This window comes from Orcinus orca, chromosome 10 (genome assembly GCF_937001465.1).
Source record: "Orcinus orca chromosome 10, mOrcOrc1.1, whole genome shotgun sequence".
NCBI classification, from domain to species: Eukaryota; Metazoa; Chordata; class Mammalia; order Artiodactyla; family Delphinidae; genus Orcinus; species Orcinus orca.
The window spans coordinates 83,563,630-83,583,285 of NC_064568.1; the positions used below are offsets into that span (position 1 = coordinate 83,563,630).

Consider the following 19,656-nt stretch of genomic DNA (forward strand, 5'->3'; position numbering starts at 1 on the left):
CCAACAAAGAGTGGATTGCATTTTTCTGTTGATTTTTCGTGGGTTTTAGCTGGGTCTTTTCAAATGACTATTAGCCTCTAGGGTATGTATGTATGAAGATCCTGGCCTGTTGGAGGTCTTTACGTGTATTATGTCACTTAAGCTTGGTAACCCCAGGTAGCTCCTATTATTAACCACATTTTAAAGTTAAAAAGCGGAGGCCAGGTGAATTTGGGTTACTTCCTCAGCCAGATCAGGCAGCCAGGATTTTGCTCCATGTCGGACTTTAGCGTTCTTAACCACTGTGCTGCCCTGTTGAGAAATGTGTGCCTTGGTGTGAATATTTTACTGCTGGCCACACTTCCCATGAGGGGTTTGGATTCAGGAAAAAATGTTATATTTCTTACACTGAGAAGTAAAACCGCTAGTGAGTGAAAATATTCATGTCGGTCTATCAGCACTTGCTCCCCTCCCAGGGTAATTTTACTTGAAATTCACTTGTTTGGATTGTGGACTCAGCGCAGAGGAAGTGGATAGATCCTAAAACATGATGACCTCAAGATAAGGCAGCTCCGTGAGTCTCCATGCTCTGCTTGTCACAGAGTCTGAACTCGGGGTTCCCTCCCCCAGGGAAGTGCTGAAGTCCAGAACCTCAAGCTCCCAGTCGCCCTCTCCAAGACTCCAAAGGAAACGTGCACACCTGTTGGGACATGCACAGGTTTAGCCGACTTTTTCACAACTTACGCTGTAGCAGCTTCTTCTACTACAGGGAATGGAGACTCACTCAAGTTAGTTCAAATATTAAGAAAGTTTATTATAAGATTGGACATGCAAATAAGGAAAATGGGATTTTTCCACTGTTAGGACTCAAGCCTTGTGGGAAGCTCTGGTGGGGTGGCGGGAGTGGTGGGAGATACAAGTAGTTCCCAAAGGAAGAACTGGAGATTTAAAAATGCTAATAATAATAATCAACACATAGAGAGTTCACTCTGGCCAGTCACTGGAGTAAATATTATTTTATATATTAACTCATTTAATCCTCACAACAACCCTATGAGGTAGGTACTATTATTAATAGCCCCGTCTTGTTTTTTAACAGCCCCGTTTTATACATCAGAGAAGCGAGATGTATGGAGGTTGGTAACTGGTCCCACGTGAGCAGCTAGTAAATAGCACAGCGATAATACACATTAGACACTAGACATTAGACAGATGGTTTGGCTCGCAAGTCTGTGCTCATGACCATTAAGTCATACTGCCTCTGTACATCCAAGAACGGTGGGAAGGGGACTTGAGGCCCAAGGCAGCTTAGAGACTGGACTAGCCTGTGGCCACTGAGCAACGTGGTCAATGACACTTGCTTCAGGACACAGTCACGTGTGTGGCTCTGATCCCCTATGTTGCTGCTCTTCCTGCCAACCAGCGATGCCCTCATCATAGATCCATTTTGAATTTCTTAGAGAACCTAATTATCATTGTCTTTCTTTGATAAGACCTTTCTCGGCAGGCCACCTTATAGGCTCCACTGGCCAACCATCTGCTGGTCAGATGACCACCCGGCCTGATCATCTGCAGGGCCTGGCAGGCACCTGCAGGGTAACTGACTCTCCAGTGGAGACAGACCCTCGGAGCTTGTCAGTCTCCTCCCAGTGCTGGTAGGGTGCTTCTGGACCAATTCTCTGTTTGACGTTAACCACAGCTAGGACACAGGAATTGTTAGCTGTCACATCCAGGGGTGCTCTTTCCTTGGCTAATGTCTTATTCTTAGATTTGGGGTCTCACGTTTCTCTGAGACATACAGCTTCCTGCCTAGTAGCTATACCCTTCTTTTTCTGAACATCCACACTAGGCACTTTCTCCTTCCCCTCCCTTAACCCCCCGACTTCCTGCCCCCAATCCATCTGGCAACAAGAGTCCAGACTGGTTTTCCTTAAACACCACTTGTTCCTTTCACTCCTGACTCAAAACCCTTTGATGACTGCCTATGTTTTGGTGTCACTCATCTAACCCTCTGCTTGACTTCTGGTCTTCCCCATTCCCGAATATTCCAGACTGACTGGGTCAGTCTTTTCGTACTCCTACAAATGTGCTGAGGCCTTTTCCTACCTCCGCGCTTTCATCCGTGGAGCTGTCCTGACCTGGATGCTCTCCACCTTTCTCTCCTGCCTGTCCAATTCCACCCCCACGAAGCCAACCCCGACTTTGCCAGCCTCACTCGTGTCTCTCCTCTGAATCCCCACTGCCCTTAGCAACTAGGACACTTAATAACCCATCACACACTCTCTTGTCATTCCATCTGTGTTTATTCTGGTTCCATAGCTAGATTATAAGCTTTTGGCTGGAGACGTAGAATAAGAAGATGGAATTAACACATTTAAATGTTTCCAACGTGTTAGGCACTGCAGCAGGCATATATAATAACATTTAATTCTTTGAACAATCCCAGGCCGTGAGTATCATTATCCTCATTTTAGAGGGGGTAGGACTGAGGTGCAGAGAGGCTAAGTAACTTGTACAGGGTTACAGAGGTATTAGGTGTCAGGACCGGGATTGAACTCAAGTCTGACTTGTGAGTTTTTACTCTTTACACCGCAATGAAGCATCTCCTTGTAGCCATGTTTTATTCTTTGTATCCTTCAGTGCCAAGTATACTATTGACCATTTCTGCAAGGGCTCAGTAATACTAGTTAAAGGTCCCCTTTGTTAATCATGGAGCATCAGGAAGGGCCCTTAGGACTTCCCTAGTGGCGCAATGGTTAAGAATCTGCCTGCCAATGCAGGGGACACGGGTTCGAGCCCTGGTCTGGGAAGATCCCACATGCCGCGGAGCAGCTAAGCCTATGCGCCACAACTACTGAGCCTGCGCTCTAGAGCCTGAGAGCCACAACTACTAAAGCCCGCACGCCTAGAGCCCGTGCTCTGCAACAAGAGAAGCCGCCGCAATGAATAAGCCCGCGCACCACAATGAAAAGTAGCCCCACTTGACACAACTAGAGAAAGCCCGCGCGCAACAACGAAGACCCAACGTAGCCATAAATAAATAAATTTATTAAAAAAGAAAAAAGAAGGATCCTTATACTTTCTATTAATTTATTCATGCATCCACTTAATAAATTTCACTGGACACCAACTATGAGCCCGGCACTGTCCTAAACCCTGGGGACACAAAGACAGTGTACTGTCTTTACTCACCCAAAGAAGTGATGCACAAATAATTAATATACAAAGGTATTATTCATTGCTCCATAAAAATTTCCACAAATTTAGTGTCTTAAAACAACACAGATTTATTATATCATAGCTTCTATGACATCTATTGCCTCACAGTTTCTGTGGGTCAGAAATTTGGGTTCTCTGCTTAGGGTCTCACAAGGCTGCAATCAAGATGTCAGTTGGGCTGGGTTCTCCTCTTGAGGCTCGACTGGGGAAAAGCCCATTTCCAAGTTCACTTAGGCAGTTGGCAGAATTAATTCTCTTGCAGCTGCAAGACTGAGGGCCTCTGCTTCTTGTTGGCTGAAGGCTGGAGGCTGCTCTCAGCTCCTAGAGGCTGCCTGCTGGCCACAGGACTACCCACGTCATGAATCCAGCAAGGAGAGTTTCAAGAGTGAGCGTGTTAGCAAGGAGGCCTCCCATCCACGTAATACAGTCTGCGAAGGGACAGCCCATCCCCTTTGCCATATTCCATTGATTAGAAGCAAGTCACAGGTTCTGCTCACCTTCAAAGAGAGGGGATCATACAAAGGCATGAACACCACGAGGGGAGCATCATGGGAGGTCCCTGTAGAGTCTGTCCACCACAAAAGTAATGTAAGCTCCAGGTGCGTTGTACAGACAACAGGTGCTACAGGAGGTCAAAAGGAATATTTCTGCCAACAGACGTGCCAGCTCCATAGGCAGAGGTGGCCTCAGCACTGTGAACTCATGCCATCCAGGTACTCCCATTTTAATATGAGATGGTGAGAGATGGGTGCTACCGTCAGTTCACAGGCAAAAAGGAGGTCTTGAATCCTGACTTCTGCAGTGGGAGCATGGTTCAGGAGAGAGGCTGTGACTATTGTCCTGGTATCAGAGGGTCAGGCATCTGATCACAGCTGTGGCATGTTCAGGAGGTGGCAGGCCTGAGGGTGCACTGGGCAGACCTAGTGGGAGGCTGGACAGGTTGGGGGAAGGAGAGCCAGGAGGCTGAGGTGAGTCTGAGAGGAGCTGGTCCAGGGATGAACTGGTCAGAGCTGCTGAGGATGACTGGTTAAGTGATTCATTGATTCTTTTCTCTAAGTTGGGATAAATAACCTCTAACTGCTCTGGAGCACTCCTAGAAACAAAGAAATCCTTCAGTATATTCTGTTCAATCTTCCACTTTCCATGTAGTCTGAAGATGCAAGTTAATGGAGCAGTGGAGCTCCTTGACCGTGAGAAAGCCCATACACACATCTATGTTTGTGTGGGTTTGTGCTGTGTAAGCACATGTGGGAAGGGAGATGGGATGGCTCATACCTGTTCAATAAGTCACTGGCGTCCTAGGAGAGAGAAAGAGAGTGAGAGTCACAACCAGTTCTCAGGTTCCTGTCCCCTCCAATTCCCTCCCCAACCAACTAGTGGATGGCACTCTGGGCTGTCACCTTGAGAACCGGAGAAGGTAGCACCCCTTCTGTGTACCCGCCTCTGCTGCAGCAGCATTGTGCAGCCTTGGACAAGCCACCACCACGTGTCACAGAGAAGACTCTCCTTACACCTCCCAGAGGGATGCTACAGGTAGGCTGCCCACTATTTGGGGAGAATCCCAGGCTTCGGGAGGCACCTCAGGGTGTGCACCTTCAGCAGGCTGGCATCCAGTTTCTTAGCCATCCCCTCCAGTTCAGTGACCAGGCTGCTGAGTTGAATCATTGCCCTGGAGATGCCAGGGATTCTGGACACCTCTGCTGGCATGTCCTCCAGCTGGCCTGGCCGCTGCTGAGGGAGGGCATCCAGCTGTCTCCTGGCTCGGTCTTGACGCTCCAGTTCAGCCTCCAGCCTGTGGGTCCTACAGTCTGCCTGAAACTCCAGAAAAGGGGCTCCCTAAGATTCAATGTCAGATGGCTCCCTCTGGACCTTCAGTCTCTGAACGTTCCGAGCGAGAATGCTGATTTCTCGGTCCTCCTCCCCTCATGGCATTGCCTCTGCATGTTATGGGTATTACAGGGGGAGCCGTGTTCCTCAAAAATGAAGGGACACCTCCCCGCGCACCTCACACCCTTGTGAACATCCACAGATGCCATGTCTCACACACACACACCCCACTCGGCTATATCCTTCCACTGACTTTTTTTTTTTTTTTTTTGGCAGTATGCAGGCCTCTTACTGCTGCGGTCTCTCCCATTGCAGAGCACAGGCTCCAGACGCACAGGCCCAGCAGCCATGGCCCACGGGCCCAGCCACTCCGAGGCATGTGGGATCCTCCCGGACCGGAGCACGAACCCGTGTCCCCTGCATCGGCAGGCGGACTCTCAACCACTGCACCACCAGGGAAGCCCTTCCACTGACTTTTAACCCCCTTCACGTCATAGGGTGAGGAGAGACCCCACATCAAAGTGAGCAAGCAACAGAAAGGTAGATGGTCAGAGACAGAGAAAGAGACCTATGGTTTGTGGAGTAGTTTTCAGTTGATGGGCTGCTTGTCTCCTTTGATCTTCACCGAGAACCAGGTGGAACACGACTGGCTTTCACTGAACATATAAACCACATGAAGGTCAGAGGGCTTGACTTGCCCCAGGTCACTCAGCCAGCAAACCCCAAGGCCGAGCCCAGCACTTGTGTTTCCAGCCTCCAGGCCCTCCCCGCACAGCAGGCTGCTCCAGACAGACAGATGATCAGACCGGAGTCCTTCCTGGGACTCTGCGAAGCCCACCTGCATAGCCTGCAGTCTCTCCTCCTCCTGAGCCCTGAGCCGCTGGAGCTCGCAGATGTCCTTTCTGAGCTTCCTGATCCTGCGGTTGAGTCGTTCCTAGAGAGACAGACACCCCTGCTGGTCAGACTGGAGGTGAGGGTGGTGCCCGTGGAACACACGGCAGGGAGGGGGTGTCCTGATCCCAGGATGAGGCTAAAGTAAAATTCTACCTAAAAAGAGGCAGCCTTCTATGCATCATGCTTGGGTTAAGGAACACAAGAGTTTATTTAATGGATAGTGATGGCAAAAAGCAATAGGTAATTTTTAAAAAAGACTTAACTACATAAAAATAACAGATAGTAAGAGAACCTTTTCTACTTGACTTCAGGGTGTTTCTCTCCCGACATCTTAAGAGTTATGTGCTGATCACTGGCAACCCTCACTATTTCTCATCAACAAGTGAAGCCAATCTGGAGAGACCTGACTTACAGAGGACATGAAAAACCTCTGGTACCACTCCCCTACCCTGGCTGGGAGGGACAAGAACTCTCTATTAGAGCAAACCCACAGCCCAGGAAGGCATGGAACCTCTCTCTAAATCTTAAATCAGTGTCTGGATGGGTCGCGGTGTCCTGGAATCTAAGGATATAATGAATCATTTCAGTTTCTAAAACATTTACTTTCAGATCTTGGGTAAACTATGTAGAAAGCAAATATAAACAAAGCTGATACTGATATCAGCATAAGCCTTTAATGAATCAAAATGGAAGAAAGGCACAGGGTGGGGGGTGTCAGCAAAAGAGTCTGGAAACATTCTTCTTGTAACTCTTGTTACCTTAGTTACAAAATATATTTGTGTACCAGATAAAAGGGTGTACAAAGCCATAGTAATAAAACAGTATGGTACTGGGACAAGGACAAATAGAAAATGGAAGAAGAGAGAGCTCAGGGACAGACCCATGTTTACAAAAGAATTTTAAAAGAAAAAAAAAGTAAAAAGAAATGAATCACAGGTATGAAATGTGCAATGTGGAGAATATAGTCGAAAACTGTGTAATATCTTTGTATCGTGACATACTGTAAGTAAACTTATTGTGGTGATCATTTTGAAAGGTATAGAAATATTGAATCACTATGTTGTGTAAGAGGAACTCTCATGATATTGCAGGTCAATTATGCTTCCAAAACAAACAAACGAACAAACATAGAAAAAGAGATCAGATTTGTGGTTATCAGAGGTGGGGAGTGGGAGGACGGGGAATTGGATAAAGGCAGTCACAAGATACAAACTTCCAGTTATAAGATAAATAAGTACTAGGGATGTAATGTACAACATGATAAATATAATTCCCACTGCTATATGTTATATATGCAAGTTTAAGAGAGTAAATCTTGAGTTCTCATCACAATAAAAAAATTTTTTCTATTTGTTTAATTTCGTATCTATATGAGATAATGGGTGTTCATTAAACTTATTGTAATAATCATTTCATTTGGTATGTAAGTCAAATCATTATGCTGTACACCTTAAACTTACATACTACTGTATGTCAATTATAACTCAATAAAACTGGGAAAAATAAGATAAAATAAAAATAAAAAGCAATACACAGTTCAGTAAGAGAAGGGACAAAATCTGTAGGAGATGGTGTTGAGAAAACTGGCTACAACAACAGGGAAAAATGAAGTCAGATCCCTATCCAGAACCATATGTGAAGGCAGACTCTAGCTGGATTAAAGACAGTGTGAAAGGAAAACTACAAAGTTAATAGAAAATAATGTTAAAGAATAAATTTGTGACCTGGGGGTAGGGAAAAATGTCTTAGATAAAACCCCAAAAGCACAAACCATGAGAGAATGATTTAATTTGATTACCTCAAAATTAAATATCTCTGTTCAATGACAACTCTATGGACAAACCTAACAGAGAAATGACAGACTAAGAGATAATATCTGCAAAGTCTAAAACCAACAAGAGACTTATATATAGAATATAAAAGGAAAGCCTAGGGAATTCCCCGGTGGTCCAGTGGTTAGGACTCAGTGTTTTCACTGCCATGGACCGTTTCAATCCCTGGTCGGGGAACTAAGATCCCTCAAGCTGCAAGGTGCAGCCTAAATAAATAAGTAAAGAAATAAATAAATAAAAGGAAAGCCTAGACATCAATAAGAAGACAGGAACCCAAGAGAAAAATTGGCAAAGAATATGGACAGTTAATTCACAGACGAGGGGATGCCCAAACTCACCTGTGATTAGAGAAATGGAAACTAATACAATGAAATGTTATTTGACCCCCATCAGAGTAATAAAAATTAGACAACCGGATAACACCTGGGGGAGATGGGATGTGTGTGGATATAAGGACCACACTGTGGGCTGGTGAGATGTGCACTGGCACAGTCCTTCTGGCAACGGTTCCGGCCACCTAGGTGAGCTTTCCTCTGTGATCCAGTGATCCTGTTTCTGAGTAAAAATCCCAGAGAATTCCTAGGTTCTAAGAGAACATGTACACTACAGCACTGGTTGTGGTAACAGAGAATTGGAATCACATAAAGTCCATTCCTGGGAAATGGATGGGTAAAATAGGGCAGGTGCCCACTATGGAACACAGTGCATGTGTCAGAAAAAATGGACTATGGGACCCACAAAACATGGACTGATCTCAAAAACGTGGTAGAGTGAAAAGCAAGAAATAGCACGAAGCCCATCATATAATTTTGTTAATTCAATATACAAGCACACAGTGCAGCAATGTGTGTTTTACCAAACTGTCTACAAATAAAAATACAACAAACACTTTAAGTGGTTGTCCATGGAAGAGGGAGGAATGATGATTAAATGGAACAAACAAAACATGAACAGGATTTGTGGACTAAAGGTAAGAGTGTGCTATTGACTGAAGCGTGTGTGTTTCATTAAGTAAATCCTTCTCACCTCAGGTCAAAAAAAATTGGGGGGGGGTGGATTTTGTTGTTGTTGGCTGTTTATGGGGAATGTTTCTTCTTTTTGTCATTTTGCCTCATTTTCTCTTATAAACTCTTAAAATGTATTGCTTTTGGAAAAGAAGAGTCCCACATCACTGGAGATGTACAGGTAAGGCTGGGGGTGGACGAGATGACTGTGAAAGTTTTTTCTGGCCCTGAGATTCAGAGGGTGAAACCAAGGTCAAGGGGCTGTGGGTGAGACTTCAGCGAGGACATTCAAGTAAACAAACAGAAAACAGAGGAGACAATGATGTCACTAGGAAATTATTATAAAATGTTTCATGTCACTGGTGTTACCTGCAGGTATTTCCCAGACAAGGAATAAAACAGTCATAGGAGGGGGAGGAAGTAAACGGGCATCTTGGATTTCACTCAAGGGCCTCAACGGTGAAGGCGGAGGCTGGAGTGTGGCAGGGAATTGTCTGTGTGAGCACGAAAGTTCAGGTCTTGAAAAGCTCAAACAAGCAAGCAACTTTCACCTTGCTACCCCTTCCATCTACTCTCTCTGTTCTCACAACTACATTTCTTGAAGTAGTTGGTTCTTGCTGTCTTCACGTCCTCGTGGCCCCTTTGCTCCTCAGCATCTGCTTTTGCTTCTCATCATTCTTTTGGAACTGCTCTCTCCAAGGTCACGGTGATCCCCAGGAAGGAAACCCAGAGGTGCCTTCTTCTCAGGCCTCCTCTCCTTGGATGTGATTCTACCCACCCCACTCCCCCGATCTCCCACCCCCGTCCTTCCTTGACCTTCCTGAGGTTGTTCCTTTAACCCTCCTCTTTCTCTAAATGATGTCCTTAATTTCAGGCTTCAGATTTTATCATAATTCCCAAAAGCTCTTTGTCCTAACAGTCAATCCCATGTTTCCAGCTGAGACTTAAGTATCTCCCACTGCCCTATGGACAGCTCAAACTCAGTTTGGAGTAATCAAACTTATCTTCCTCTTCCCCACCCTCTTCCACAATTCACTACTCTTGACCACCATATTTCTGTCCTTGGACTCACCCTTCTGTCTGTCATTCAGCTTGAAACCTCAGTCATATTTTATTTTTTACCTGTGCTACTACTGTCTTCAAAAGGGTTTCTCATTATCAAAGATAAGCCTGAACTCCTTAACTCAATATCCAAGGCCCTCTGTAACCCAATTTACATTTCCTGTGTTACCTCTCTCTACTCCCTCCCTGTTCTCCGCACTAGCCAAACAGAGCTGCTTGTGGTTTCCTGGACACACTCCCACGCAGCCATGCCTCTTCATGGCTTTTCTTTTACTTCCTTCTGCCAGGAATGCTGTCTATTGCTGCCTGTCAAAGTCAGGTCTGTTCTTAAGATCCGGTTCAAAATGTCAGAGTCCTGTCTTCTGGAGTAGTTTAAAATTTAATGAAGAGTTTAAAGTCAACTACAGAGATTGTGTAAATGAAAAAAGGAAGCAAAGATAACAGCAATAAAGATAACGCATGAAAAACGAGAATAATTCAGATCTATCATTTAAAATATTCAAAATGAGTAAGGTAAAGTCCCTCGTTTTTCAAAAAATATTTATTCATCCATTTTTGCATTAAGGTAATATTTGTGTAAATAAGGTACTCATTAGAATTAGAAAGCAAAATTCTACAAACTTTTATCTTCCTAAAATATTCCTCAGGGGGAAAAAAAGACAAATTGAAATATAGGGAATAGTGCAAGACCTGTTTTGTCTTGATAAATATTTTTTAAAGTCTGTGATCCTATCAGATATCAGATAAAATGTGATTTCACAGTAAAAAAATTGACCGAAAAAGACATTAAGTAGTGAGGAAACATGAGAACATAGCAACATTTAAAATCCTTCTCAAATGGCTTACTAAGACTTCCCTGGTGGTGCAGTGATTAAGAATCCACCTGCCAATGCAGGGGACACAGGTACGATCCCTGGTCGGGGAAGATCCCACATGCCACGGAGCAACTAAGCCCATGCACCACAGCTACTGAGCCTGCACTCTAGAGTCCGCGAGCCGCAACTACTGAAACCTGCACCTAGAGCCCGTGCTCTGCAGCAAAGAGAAGCCACTGTAATGAGAAGCCTGCGCACCACAACGAAGAGTAGCTCCCGCTCACTGCAACTAGAGAAAGCCCATGCGCAGCAATGAAGACCCAATGCAGCCAATAAATAAATTAAAAAATTTTTAAAAAGGCTTACAAAATGCATCAAAGAAAAAGTGGTTAACAGGCAAAAAGGTATCTTTCCACCAATACAGTCACACACACACAAAAAAAGAGCAACTTTCAAAATACATGCTCCTCACAGAACAAAAAGTGCCCAAAAATATGGATAAGAATGATATCACCCATTATATTTTATGAGGAAAAACGGTGTTGATGACTAAACCTGACAATGTCCACATGATTGTGCATCTAGAAAATGTCAGGAAATTAAGTTAAAGGATATATGAACTCAGCAAAGACTCTCAGCGGCCATGGCTCATGGGCCCAGCCACTCCGCGGCATGTGGGATCTTCCCAGACCGGGGCACGAACCCGTGTCCCCTGCATCGGCAGGCGAACTCTCAACCACTGCGCCACCAGGGAAGCCCCAAAAGTCATAATTCTTAATGTAATCAACAAATTTAATGCAATGCCAATTAAAATTTCAGGGATTCTTCATAAAACTTAGAAACATTATATAAGAAAATCCTTCTGGAGACTTCCCTGGTGGTCTGGTGGTTAAAACTCCTCATCCCCAATGCAGGGGGCCTGGGTTCGATCCCTGGTCAGGGAACTAGATTCCGCATGCCGCAACTAAGAACCTGCATGCCGCAAGTAGAGATCCCACATGCCACAACAAAGATCCCGCATGCAGCAACAAAGATCCCACGTGCTACAAGTAATACCCAGCAGAGCCAAATAAATTAAATTAAATTAAATTAAATTAAATTAAATTAAATTTAGAAAAAAGAAAATCCTTCTGAAAAGACAGTCAGCAAGACCATCAGGTTACAAAAATTATTATTTGACAAAGATGCTACTAAATTTAAAAATAAACCATAAAGCAATAAGTATCAAAACTATATAATAACTTTAGAACAGAAAAAAATAATCAATGGACTAGAGTAAGAAAAATACCACTATTATAAGAATTTAATTTATGTCAAACCAAAAAGAACATATAGATGTGAAAAGGACTCACAGAAATGTTTGAGGGACAACTGTATACCAGAATAAAGAAAAAATAACTTTATTGTTTGATAAAGGAGTCATCCTTCACACAACACAGTATATTAAATTCCAAATAAGCCAGGAATTACTTAACCTTTAAAAATGATACAGACCTAATATCTATCTATCTATCACCATATTAGGTAAATTTCTGAGTAAGACATGGAGATTTTATTTCTTAAAAAGAATAGAACTGATTCAAGTACAAATTCTTAAAATTTTTGCCCCAAAAATGAAATAAAAAGAAAAGAAATATCGGAATAGGAAAAATGAAGGTTAAACATAATTAGTATAGCTTATTATCCAAAAGATAAACTACTCTGATGCACTCATGTAGAATTTATGCCCTGATTCTAAGGGGAAATGTAGACGGTGAGTCTCCATGTGGGGAGAAACCTCACCGCCAGCATAGTAAAACAACTTCAATCATTGTCACGCACTTGGAAAACCAGCAAACCACATTGAAAAAAGTGATTGACAACAACATGAGTTGGGCAGTAGGGAAACAGATGTACAAAAAAGACATTGCAAATTTTTCAGTCTTCTGGAGTGCGGTCAGGCAATACGTAATTCCTTTAAAAAGGGCACAATTTACAATATTTACAATTTAAAATATTTAATTTACAAAATTTAACTCAAAGGAATAGAGGCATAGTGAGAAATCATAAGAAATCTTTATTTCAAAACTATGCTGTCAACATCTACAAACACACTCAGGGTCTCCCATTGTAATCAGTCCTTTGAAAATACCTTCAACTCCCCAGACTTTGGCTGTCCTCAGGCAGCCTCATGAAACTCACTAAATCCCTAGTTTCAAAACTCAAACGGGTGCTCTATGCTGCCTGCCAATTCCACTGTTCCACTTGTAGGTTCGCTTTTCCAAATTCTACCGCGGCTTCTCTTCTCTTTTCAAACCTTGCACACCTCCACCTCTACCCGCACTGCTGATGTCCTTCCCTCACATATTATTGAGGAAATATACCCAAACACTCGGGTCCTCTCCCAAACTGCAAGACTCCCTCCCCTTGCAGAGGCCTTCTTTTGTTCCCCACTGTTACAACGGAAGAAGTGTGCCTCCTCCCAGCCCAGCAACCACTTCTCTGCTGCCCATCTTACTGGATGGCCCAGCATCATTCAATGCACTCCACCATTGCTTCTTCTTCTTTTTTTTTTTAATATTTATTTATTTGGCTGCATCGGGTCTTAGTTGCGGCACGCGGGATCTTCCTTGCGGCATGTAGTGTCTTTCGTTGCAGTGGGCTCAGTAGTTGCAGCTCACGGCCTTAGTTGTCCCTCAGCATGTGGGATCTTAGTTCCCTGACCAGGGATCGAACCCTCGTCCCTTGCATTAGAAGGCAGATTCTTAACCACTGGACGACCAGGGAAGTCCTTCTACTGCCACTTCTTAACAGATTCTTCTCTCTTAGCATCTAGAACACCACTCCCCTTGCTTTTCTCCTGCCTTGCTAGTGGCTTGCTTTCAGTCTCCTTTGCTGGGTCCCCCTCCACCTTACATCTAAATGATGGCCTTTCTAAGGACCTTGCCCTGTAACTTCTTTTCTCTCTAGGCTCTCTCCTGAGGATATTGCATCCATTCCCTTGGATTTAAATATTATCTTTATTCTGATGGAACCCTGTCTTAAGTTCTGGGAATACTAACCCAGACTCTCTTTGGAGATCCAGATTTCAAAGCCAGCCACGTAACTAAGATCCTACTTTGATGTGTCTCAACTTGGACTTGACTCGTCCTAAATGAAACTTGATATTTCATTCAAACCTGTTCTCCCCAGTCCTTATCGTTCCATCATTCATCCAGTTTCTCAAATCAGAAACTCATGAAGTCATCTTTGATTCCCTTCATTCCCTCACCCCACTTTAATCTGTCAGTAAATCCTGGCAATTCACACTCTAATTATAAACTCTTCAAATATAACAAGGCTTTTCCGGATCTGGGACTCTCAAATCTGTGCTTCCCTTCTGCCCAGTCTTTACATTGGCCACCTTCTCTTTTTCCTGATCTCAGCACCGGTGCCACCTCCTCCATGAGGCCCTCACCAACCACATGGATCACCCATTACTCTCCATCTCAGACTCTTGTTTGTTTTCTTCTTAGCTCATACGAGACTTGTAGTTTGCTTGATTTCTTGTCTGTCTTTCTTATTAAACTGCAAAGTCCCTGGCAGGAGGGATGGCATCTGACTTGTTCATCATTGTACTCCTAGCATGTATGGTAGTTCCTAATACACTACAGGAACATAAGTCTTTCTTAAATGAACAAATATTGTTATTTATTTATTTTAGTTTTCCTGTCATAATTTAAAGGTAAACTTGAGGACAAAGATTATGAATCATATTTATACTTCCTACAATACCTAGCATGGCATCCTATACAAAGCACAGGGCTGAATAAATCATTGAGTGAGTGAATAGATTTTTCCATCTATTCACTGGCCCATCAGCAGGTGGGAGAGCTCTCCCTGCCCTCCTCTGGTGCCCTGCACTTAAAGGGAATGATGTTAGAACCAGAGAAATTTGCCTCTTTGGCTTTCTGAGTTATTTCTCTACCTTCCCATAGTCACCCTCAATCTGGACTCCCCAGTTTCTCATCCTGTATTATAACATGTTCAAAAAGCCAAGGATCTAAAAGAAGACTTGGAAATTCATCCTTCATTATTGGATAGAAAGACACCATGGTGAAAATATGTCAATTGTCAATCCAATCAAATACTAACTGAATTGGGGATGGGGATAGAGGATAGTTGGGAAAAAAATGCTAAAGCTAACTGGCAAAATAAATATATCTGAATATCCACAAAAATTCTGAAAAATAAGAATATTGTGAGGGTTCCAAGAGCTACCTGACATTAAAACACATTGCAAAGGTACAGTGCTTAAAATGGTTTGACACACAAGCAGGAATGGATAGAAGAATAGAACGGAATGGAGAGTCAAGAAAATGTGCAAGTCTATACGTACCCATGGCAGATTAAGAAGTCGGCATTCAAATCAGTGTGGGAACTATGGATTATTCAGTAAATAGTGATAGGAAAGATTGATCAAAACTTGGAAGTTAGGTTATTCTTTCACCAAAATACAGCTTGGATATTCTAAGTCCTCCAAAATATATGTTGAAGGATACTCATTACAATATTCCATGAGACCTCAAAACAAAACAATAACCTGGAAATAGCTCAATATCTGCCAATTTATAGTACATTCATAGAATTGAATACAATGCGGTTGTTGAAAAGAATTCATAAGATCTAGATGTACTGATGGGAAAATGGGATAATGTCCAAGATGTATTTTTAGATGATAAAAACGAGTTACAGAAAAATATATAGAGAATCCGTGTGTGTGTGTGTGTGTGTGTGTGTGTGTGTGTGTGTGTTTTAGAGACTGCATTCATACACACACACACACAAGTTTCTGGAAGAATGATACACAAAAATCTAACAGTGGTTACCTCTGGGGACTGAGAATGGGGGAAAGCAGGAAGAAAGATTTTTAGTTTTGACTTTATACCTTACAGTGTTGTCTGAATGTACTAGTTTTATGATAAAAAATTTTTTTAAATAGGATAAAAATAATCACTATAGAAAGGAAGGAAAGAAAAGATGAAGAAGGAAGAGAGAGAGAGAATCATGTACTAATTTGCAGGTTTCAATGTATTTACAGGTTAATCATTAGGATATTTAAAACCTGATTATATTTCTAGCCAATTTTCTAGTACTATCAAACAGCGGAACCATACAGTCTTAGTACTAAAAGAGTTTTGTATTATTTAGTCCAACTCCTTTGCGCTACAGATGAGCAAAATGCAAGGAGCTCATGCTTCCTGGGAATCTGACATCGTGTGACGGTACCTCCTCTTAGACTCCTATTAATGCATTGAAACTTTAACATTAGTAGCAAGATAAACACAGAAAAGTGAAGACAAGGGTCCAAAACAGAATAAAGCAGAAGAAACAAAGAAAAGTGTCAGTTACTGAGCCTCTATGATACGTCAGGCATAAAGGACAGGGAGTAGGAAGGAGTAACTCAGGGAGGTGGTGGCAGAGGGATGGCTGTGATGACCCTGCCTTACCTTGTAGTGGCTGATGGCATTTTCAATGGCCAGTTCACAGTGAGACTTGTGTTCAGGGGACACCCGGCATTCCACACACAGAAGACATCTGCTCTCCTCACAGAACCAGCACACCTTCTTCTGGTGGCTGTCGCAGGTATAGCCAGCCCCCAGGACCCCCTCGGAACAGGGCTTCCGGCAGAGGGGGCAGCTGAGGACCCCGGAGGCTGAGGCCTTCTCCAGGTGCTGGGCCAGGCATGCTCGACAGAAGAGGTGTCTGCAGTCAGTGCGCACCGCCTCCTTCAGGCACTCCTGGCAGATGGGGCAGATGCCCTCTTCCCGGCTGTCCTCCCGCAGAGGGAGCATGGCCTCCACCTCACACTGCCAGCCTCCCATCTATAGGGCCTCCTTCTCCACTGGAGCTTTGGACAGCCTGCCACCCTAGACAGTCCAGGTAAGATGGCCCAGCTGGAAGGAGGCGGCCCTGGAGCAGCTCAGAGGACCTGATTCAGCCCTCCAACTGCAGGCAGCTGCCCACTCTCCATCAATAGAACTGTAGCACGGACAACAGAAACCACCATTCTGCAACAAGTTTCAGAAATCAATCATCAACTTTGACACACACCCTCTGGTTTCCTTGTCTTTACTAAACTTGAAATCACTCCTTTTCACACACCTGGAGGAAGCAGGTGATTCAAAGACCAGTTTTCCTCTTCAGAGCTTTCTGTGCATATTTTTACAGCTCAAAGTTAAAAGGCCAGAGTATCCTGGTCAGAAGCCAGAGATTCATAAACTTAAAAGTTGAACGTCTTCTCTGATTTGCCCTCAGTTGAGAGAAGCTGGCAGGAGTTTATCAAGTACCACACTGTGATACTTGCAGGCTCGCGGTCACACTCTAAGAATTTGGCTACTGCTGTCAATTACTACCCGACTATTTGCATCAGCATCTCTGTCAGCTGTTCATTCCCCCAACCAGCATCCCTCTCACAGTTATACAGATTCTGCAATGAAAGGGAAAGAGAAGGAGAACAGGACATAGGGCAGTTTGGAGACCTTTTCCCTTCCTTTCAAGCCATCTCCAAAGAAGACCCAAAGAAGAAAGTACTCCCCCATCCCCACTTCACTTAAACACTGCATTCAACACTCAGTCCCTAAGCCTCTTGCCTAGTCCTCCTCCAGAAAAGCTCCCCTGGTAGCCTACTTCAATTTCTCTTGCCACGACATCAGGTCATGATCTCATGCTCCAGATCTGGAGAGATGGCCAGCAGGTGAATGGTTTTTAGACCGTGCCGATTATATATGCTCCCGCGTTAGTAAACATGGGGGAGAGGTGACAAGGCCCATCTTCCCATGGCTGCGTGACTGATCTAGGGGAGGTGGAAGGTGAGATGGACTTTGGCTGGTGAAAGGTGTGGCTTGTTTGCACATGGGGAGGAGGAAAGTCTTGGTGCTTGTGATGTAAGTATGACATGAAATGAGAGTCAACGCACAGAATGAAGACCTCCCAGAGCCTCCGCCTAGGTACCTCGGGATCCAGGCGTCAGAGAACCACGGCATCTGCTCAGGATACCAGAAAACCAAGTGCCCAGCCACTGTCTTCCAATTTCCCTCCAGTCAGTGGTTTCAGCACCGACGCTGGGGCCCCACAGGGGACAACACTAATGAGAGTTGCCAGCTGAGGCTGTATTAGAAGGTCCAACATTCTTGTTCAAATCTCACTCCATACTATCCTTCCTTAATCCCACTTGACCACTGTCTGCTGTAGGGTTTCTATTAAAAAGTCACTTTCCCCATAAGTCATAGTTCCCTGGCCTTTTTATCAAAGGGGATGGCTCCCTCGAATCTCAGGGTCACGGGTGGGGTGAGCATCTTCCTCACTCCATACACCACCTCCTAAGCGTGAAGTCCCCAGAGCCAGATAAAAGCCCCTATGTGTGGAGCTCTGGTCGCCCACGCTCTCCCTCTGCCTTGCTGTTCTCCACAGAGCCAGTTCCCTTGATTTGCTGAGGATGAGCCATTGAGCCCTGTGAGCCACCCATGTCCTGCCACCATCCTGGGTGATTTCAAGGACGATGTAGATGACCATCAACACGAGGTCTTTCAGCTCATTGACATGCTCACATCCAGCGACCTTTACTTTTGCTGCCCACACTAGTGACCATTCTCTTATCCTTGTCAGAACAGACTTCACCACCTGACATCACAAATCTAGGCATCGGACTCATCTTACATCTCTCTCCCTAAGCTTCTCACTAACACATCTGTTCATCAGTCTCTAATCCTTGACCCCTCCACATTCCTCATTTGTCACATCTTAGGAGATAATATGAGAAACAAAAATGAGGAGAGATTAAGTAACCTGCCCAAGGCCACAGAGGGGTAAACAGAGAGTTGGGATTCAGATCTGGATCTCTGTCATTTTAGCCCACATGCCTCATCACCACAAAATGTCATCTGTTCACACCTTTCCTGGCCCTTAGAAGGAGTTAAGTAAAGTCTTAATAAATGGAAAGGTGAATTTTCAGATAGATTGATAACTGGATTCTGGATAGACAGATGAAGAAATTTAGAGTACTGACCATATGGTAATTTCTTTTATAGTTATTTAGGTACTTTTCTTGATTTTCCTACTTTCTTATTGAGCAAGTTGAAGGCAAGGACCCACTGTACTTAACACCAATTTAAGAATGATTCAAATATAGGGACTTCCCTGGTGATCCAGTGGTTAGGAGTCTGCGCTTTCACTGCCGAGGGCCCCGGATTCAATCCCTGGTTGGGAAACTAAGATCTCACAAGCCACGCAGCATGGCCAAGAAAACAAAACAAAACAAAATGAAAAAAAAAGAATGATTCAAATATAGAAATCATACAAGGATAGACAGATAAATTCAATCATATTTTAAAAGATCTGCATGGGGGAAAAATCTACAAAAACAATGTCAAGAGACAAATGACCAAAGGAAAGCGTAAAAAGAAAACATATTAACAGCTACCATCAAAATCGAAGGGCTAAAAAAAATAAAAAATCAAAGGGTTAATCCCCCTAATGCATAGAGAGCTCTTACAAAAGAAAAAAAAATTAACTACCAAGGATGAAACTGGACAGAGGAAATGAACAGATACTTCATAGGAAAAAATATCTCTAAAACATATGAAAAGATGCTCAGTCTCTCCCACATGAAGAAAACACACATTAAAATGCACTAAAATTAGATGTCTGGCTGTCTGGAGAACTGGGGTTGGAGGTTCCCATTGTACCTTTTAAATTTGGAACCAAGTAAGGGTATCATCTATTTAAACAATTACTTACATTTAAAGAAGAAGAAGCATCAGTGGTTAGAATGAAAGGAATTCTGAACTACCCAAAAGATCCGGATTATGATCCTAATTCTGAGATTTAGAGCTTCATGTTCTGAGACAACCACGACCACAGTCTCCTTGCCAGGAAAGGGGATCAAACGTCACAGCTGGGAATGGAGGTTCTTTATAAATTATAAACCAATGCACAATTGTTAGGGGTTATTATTATTCCCCTGCCTCACAACCTATTCAGATAGCTCCTTGCATATAGCAGGCC

At 43.7% G+C, this 19,656-nt stretch overlaps 1 protein-coding gene across 2 annotated transcripts; it reads right to left on the reverse strand.

The window, feature by feature from the left end:
- Nucleotides 1-3,305: 3,305 nt before the first annotated feature.
- On the reverse strand, nucleotides 3,306-17,145 carry TRIM40 (tripartite motif containing 40). 2 transcript variants are annotated; one of them, XM_049715720.1, is made up of 5 exons: nucleotides 16,101-17,145; nucleotides 5,864-5,959; nucleotides 4,792-4,929; nucleotides 4,474-4,496; nucleotides 3,306-4,291 (listed from the first exon to the last, which is right to left on the reverse strand). In XM_049715720.1, the coding sequence occupies exons 1-5, from the start codon at nucleotides 16,473-16,475 to the stop codon at nucleotides 4,045-4,047; spliced, it is 879 nt and encodes a 292-aa protein (XP_049571677.1). In that variant the 5' UTR covers nucleotides 16,476-17,145; the 3' UTR covers nucleotides 3,306-4,044. The 2 variants fall into 2 exon arrangements, with proteins under 2 accessions (XP_049571677.1, XP_004286127.3); XM_004286079.4 differs by having other exon boundaries at nucleotides 4,792-5,016.
- Nucleotides 17,146-19,656: the final 2,511 nt, after the last annotated feature.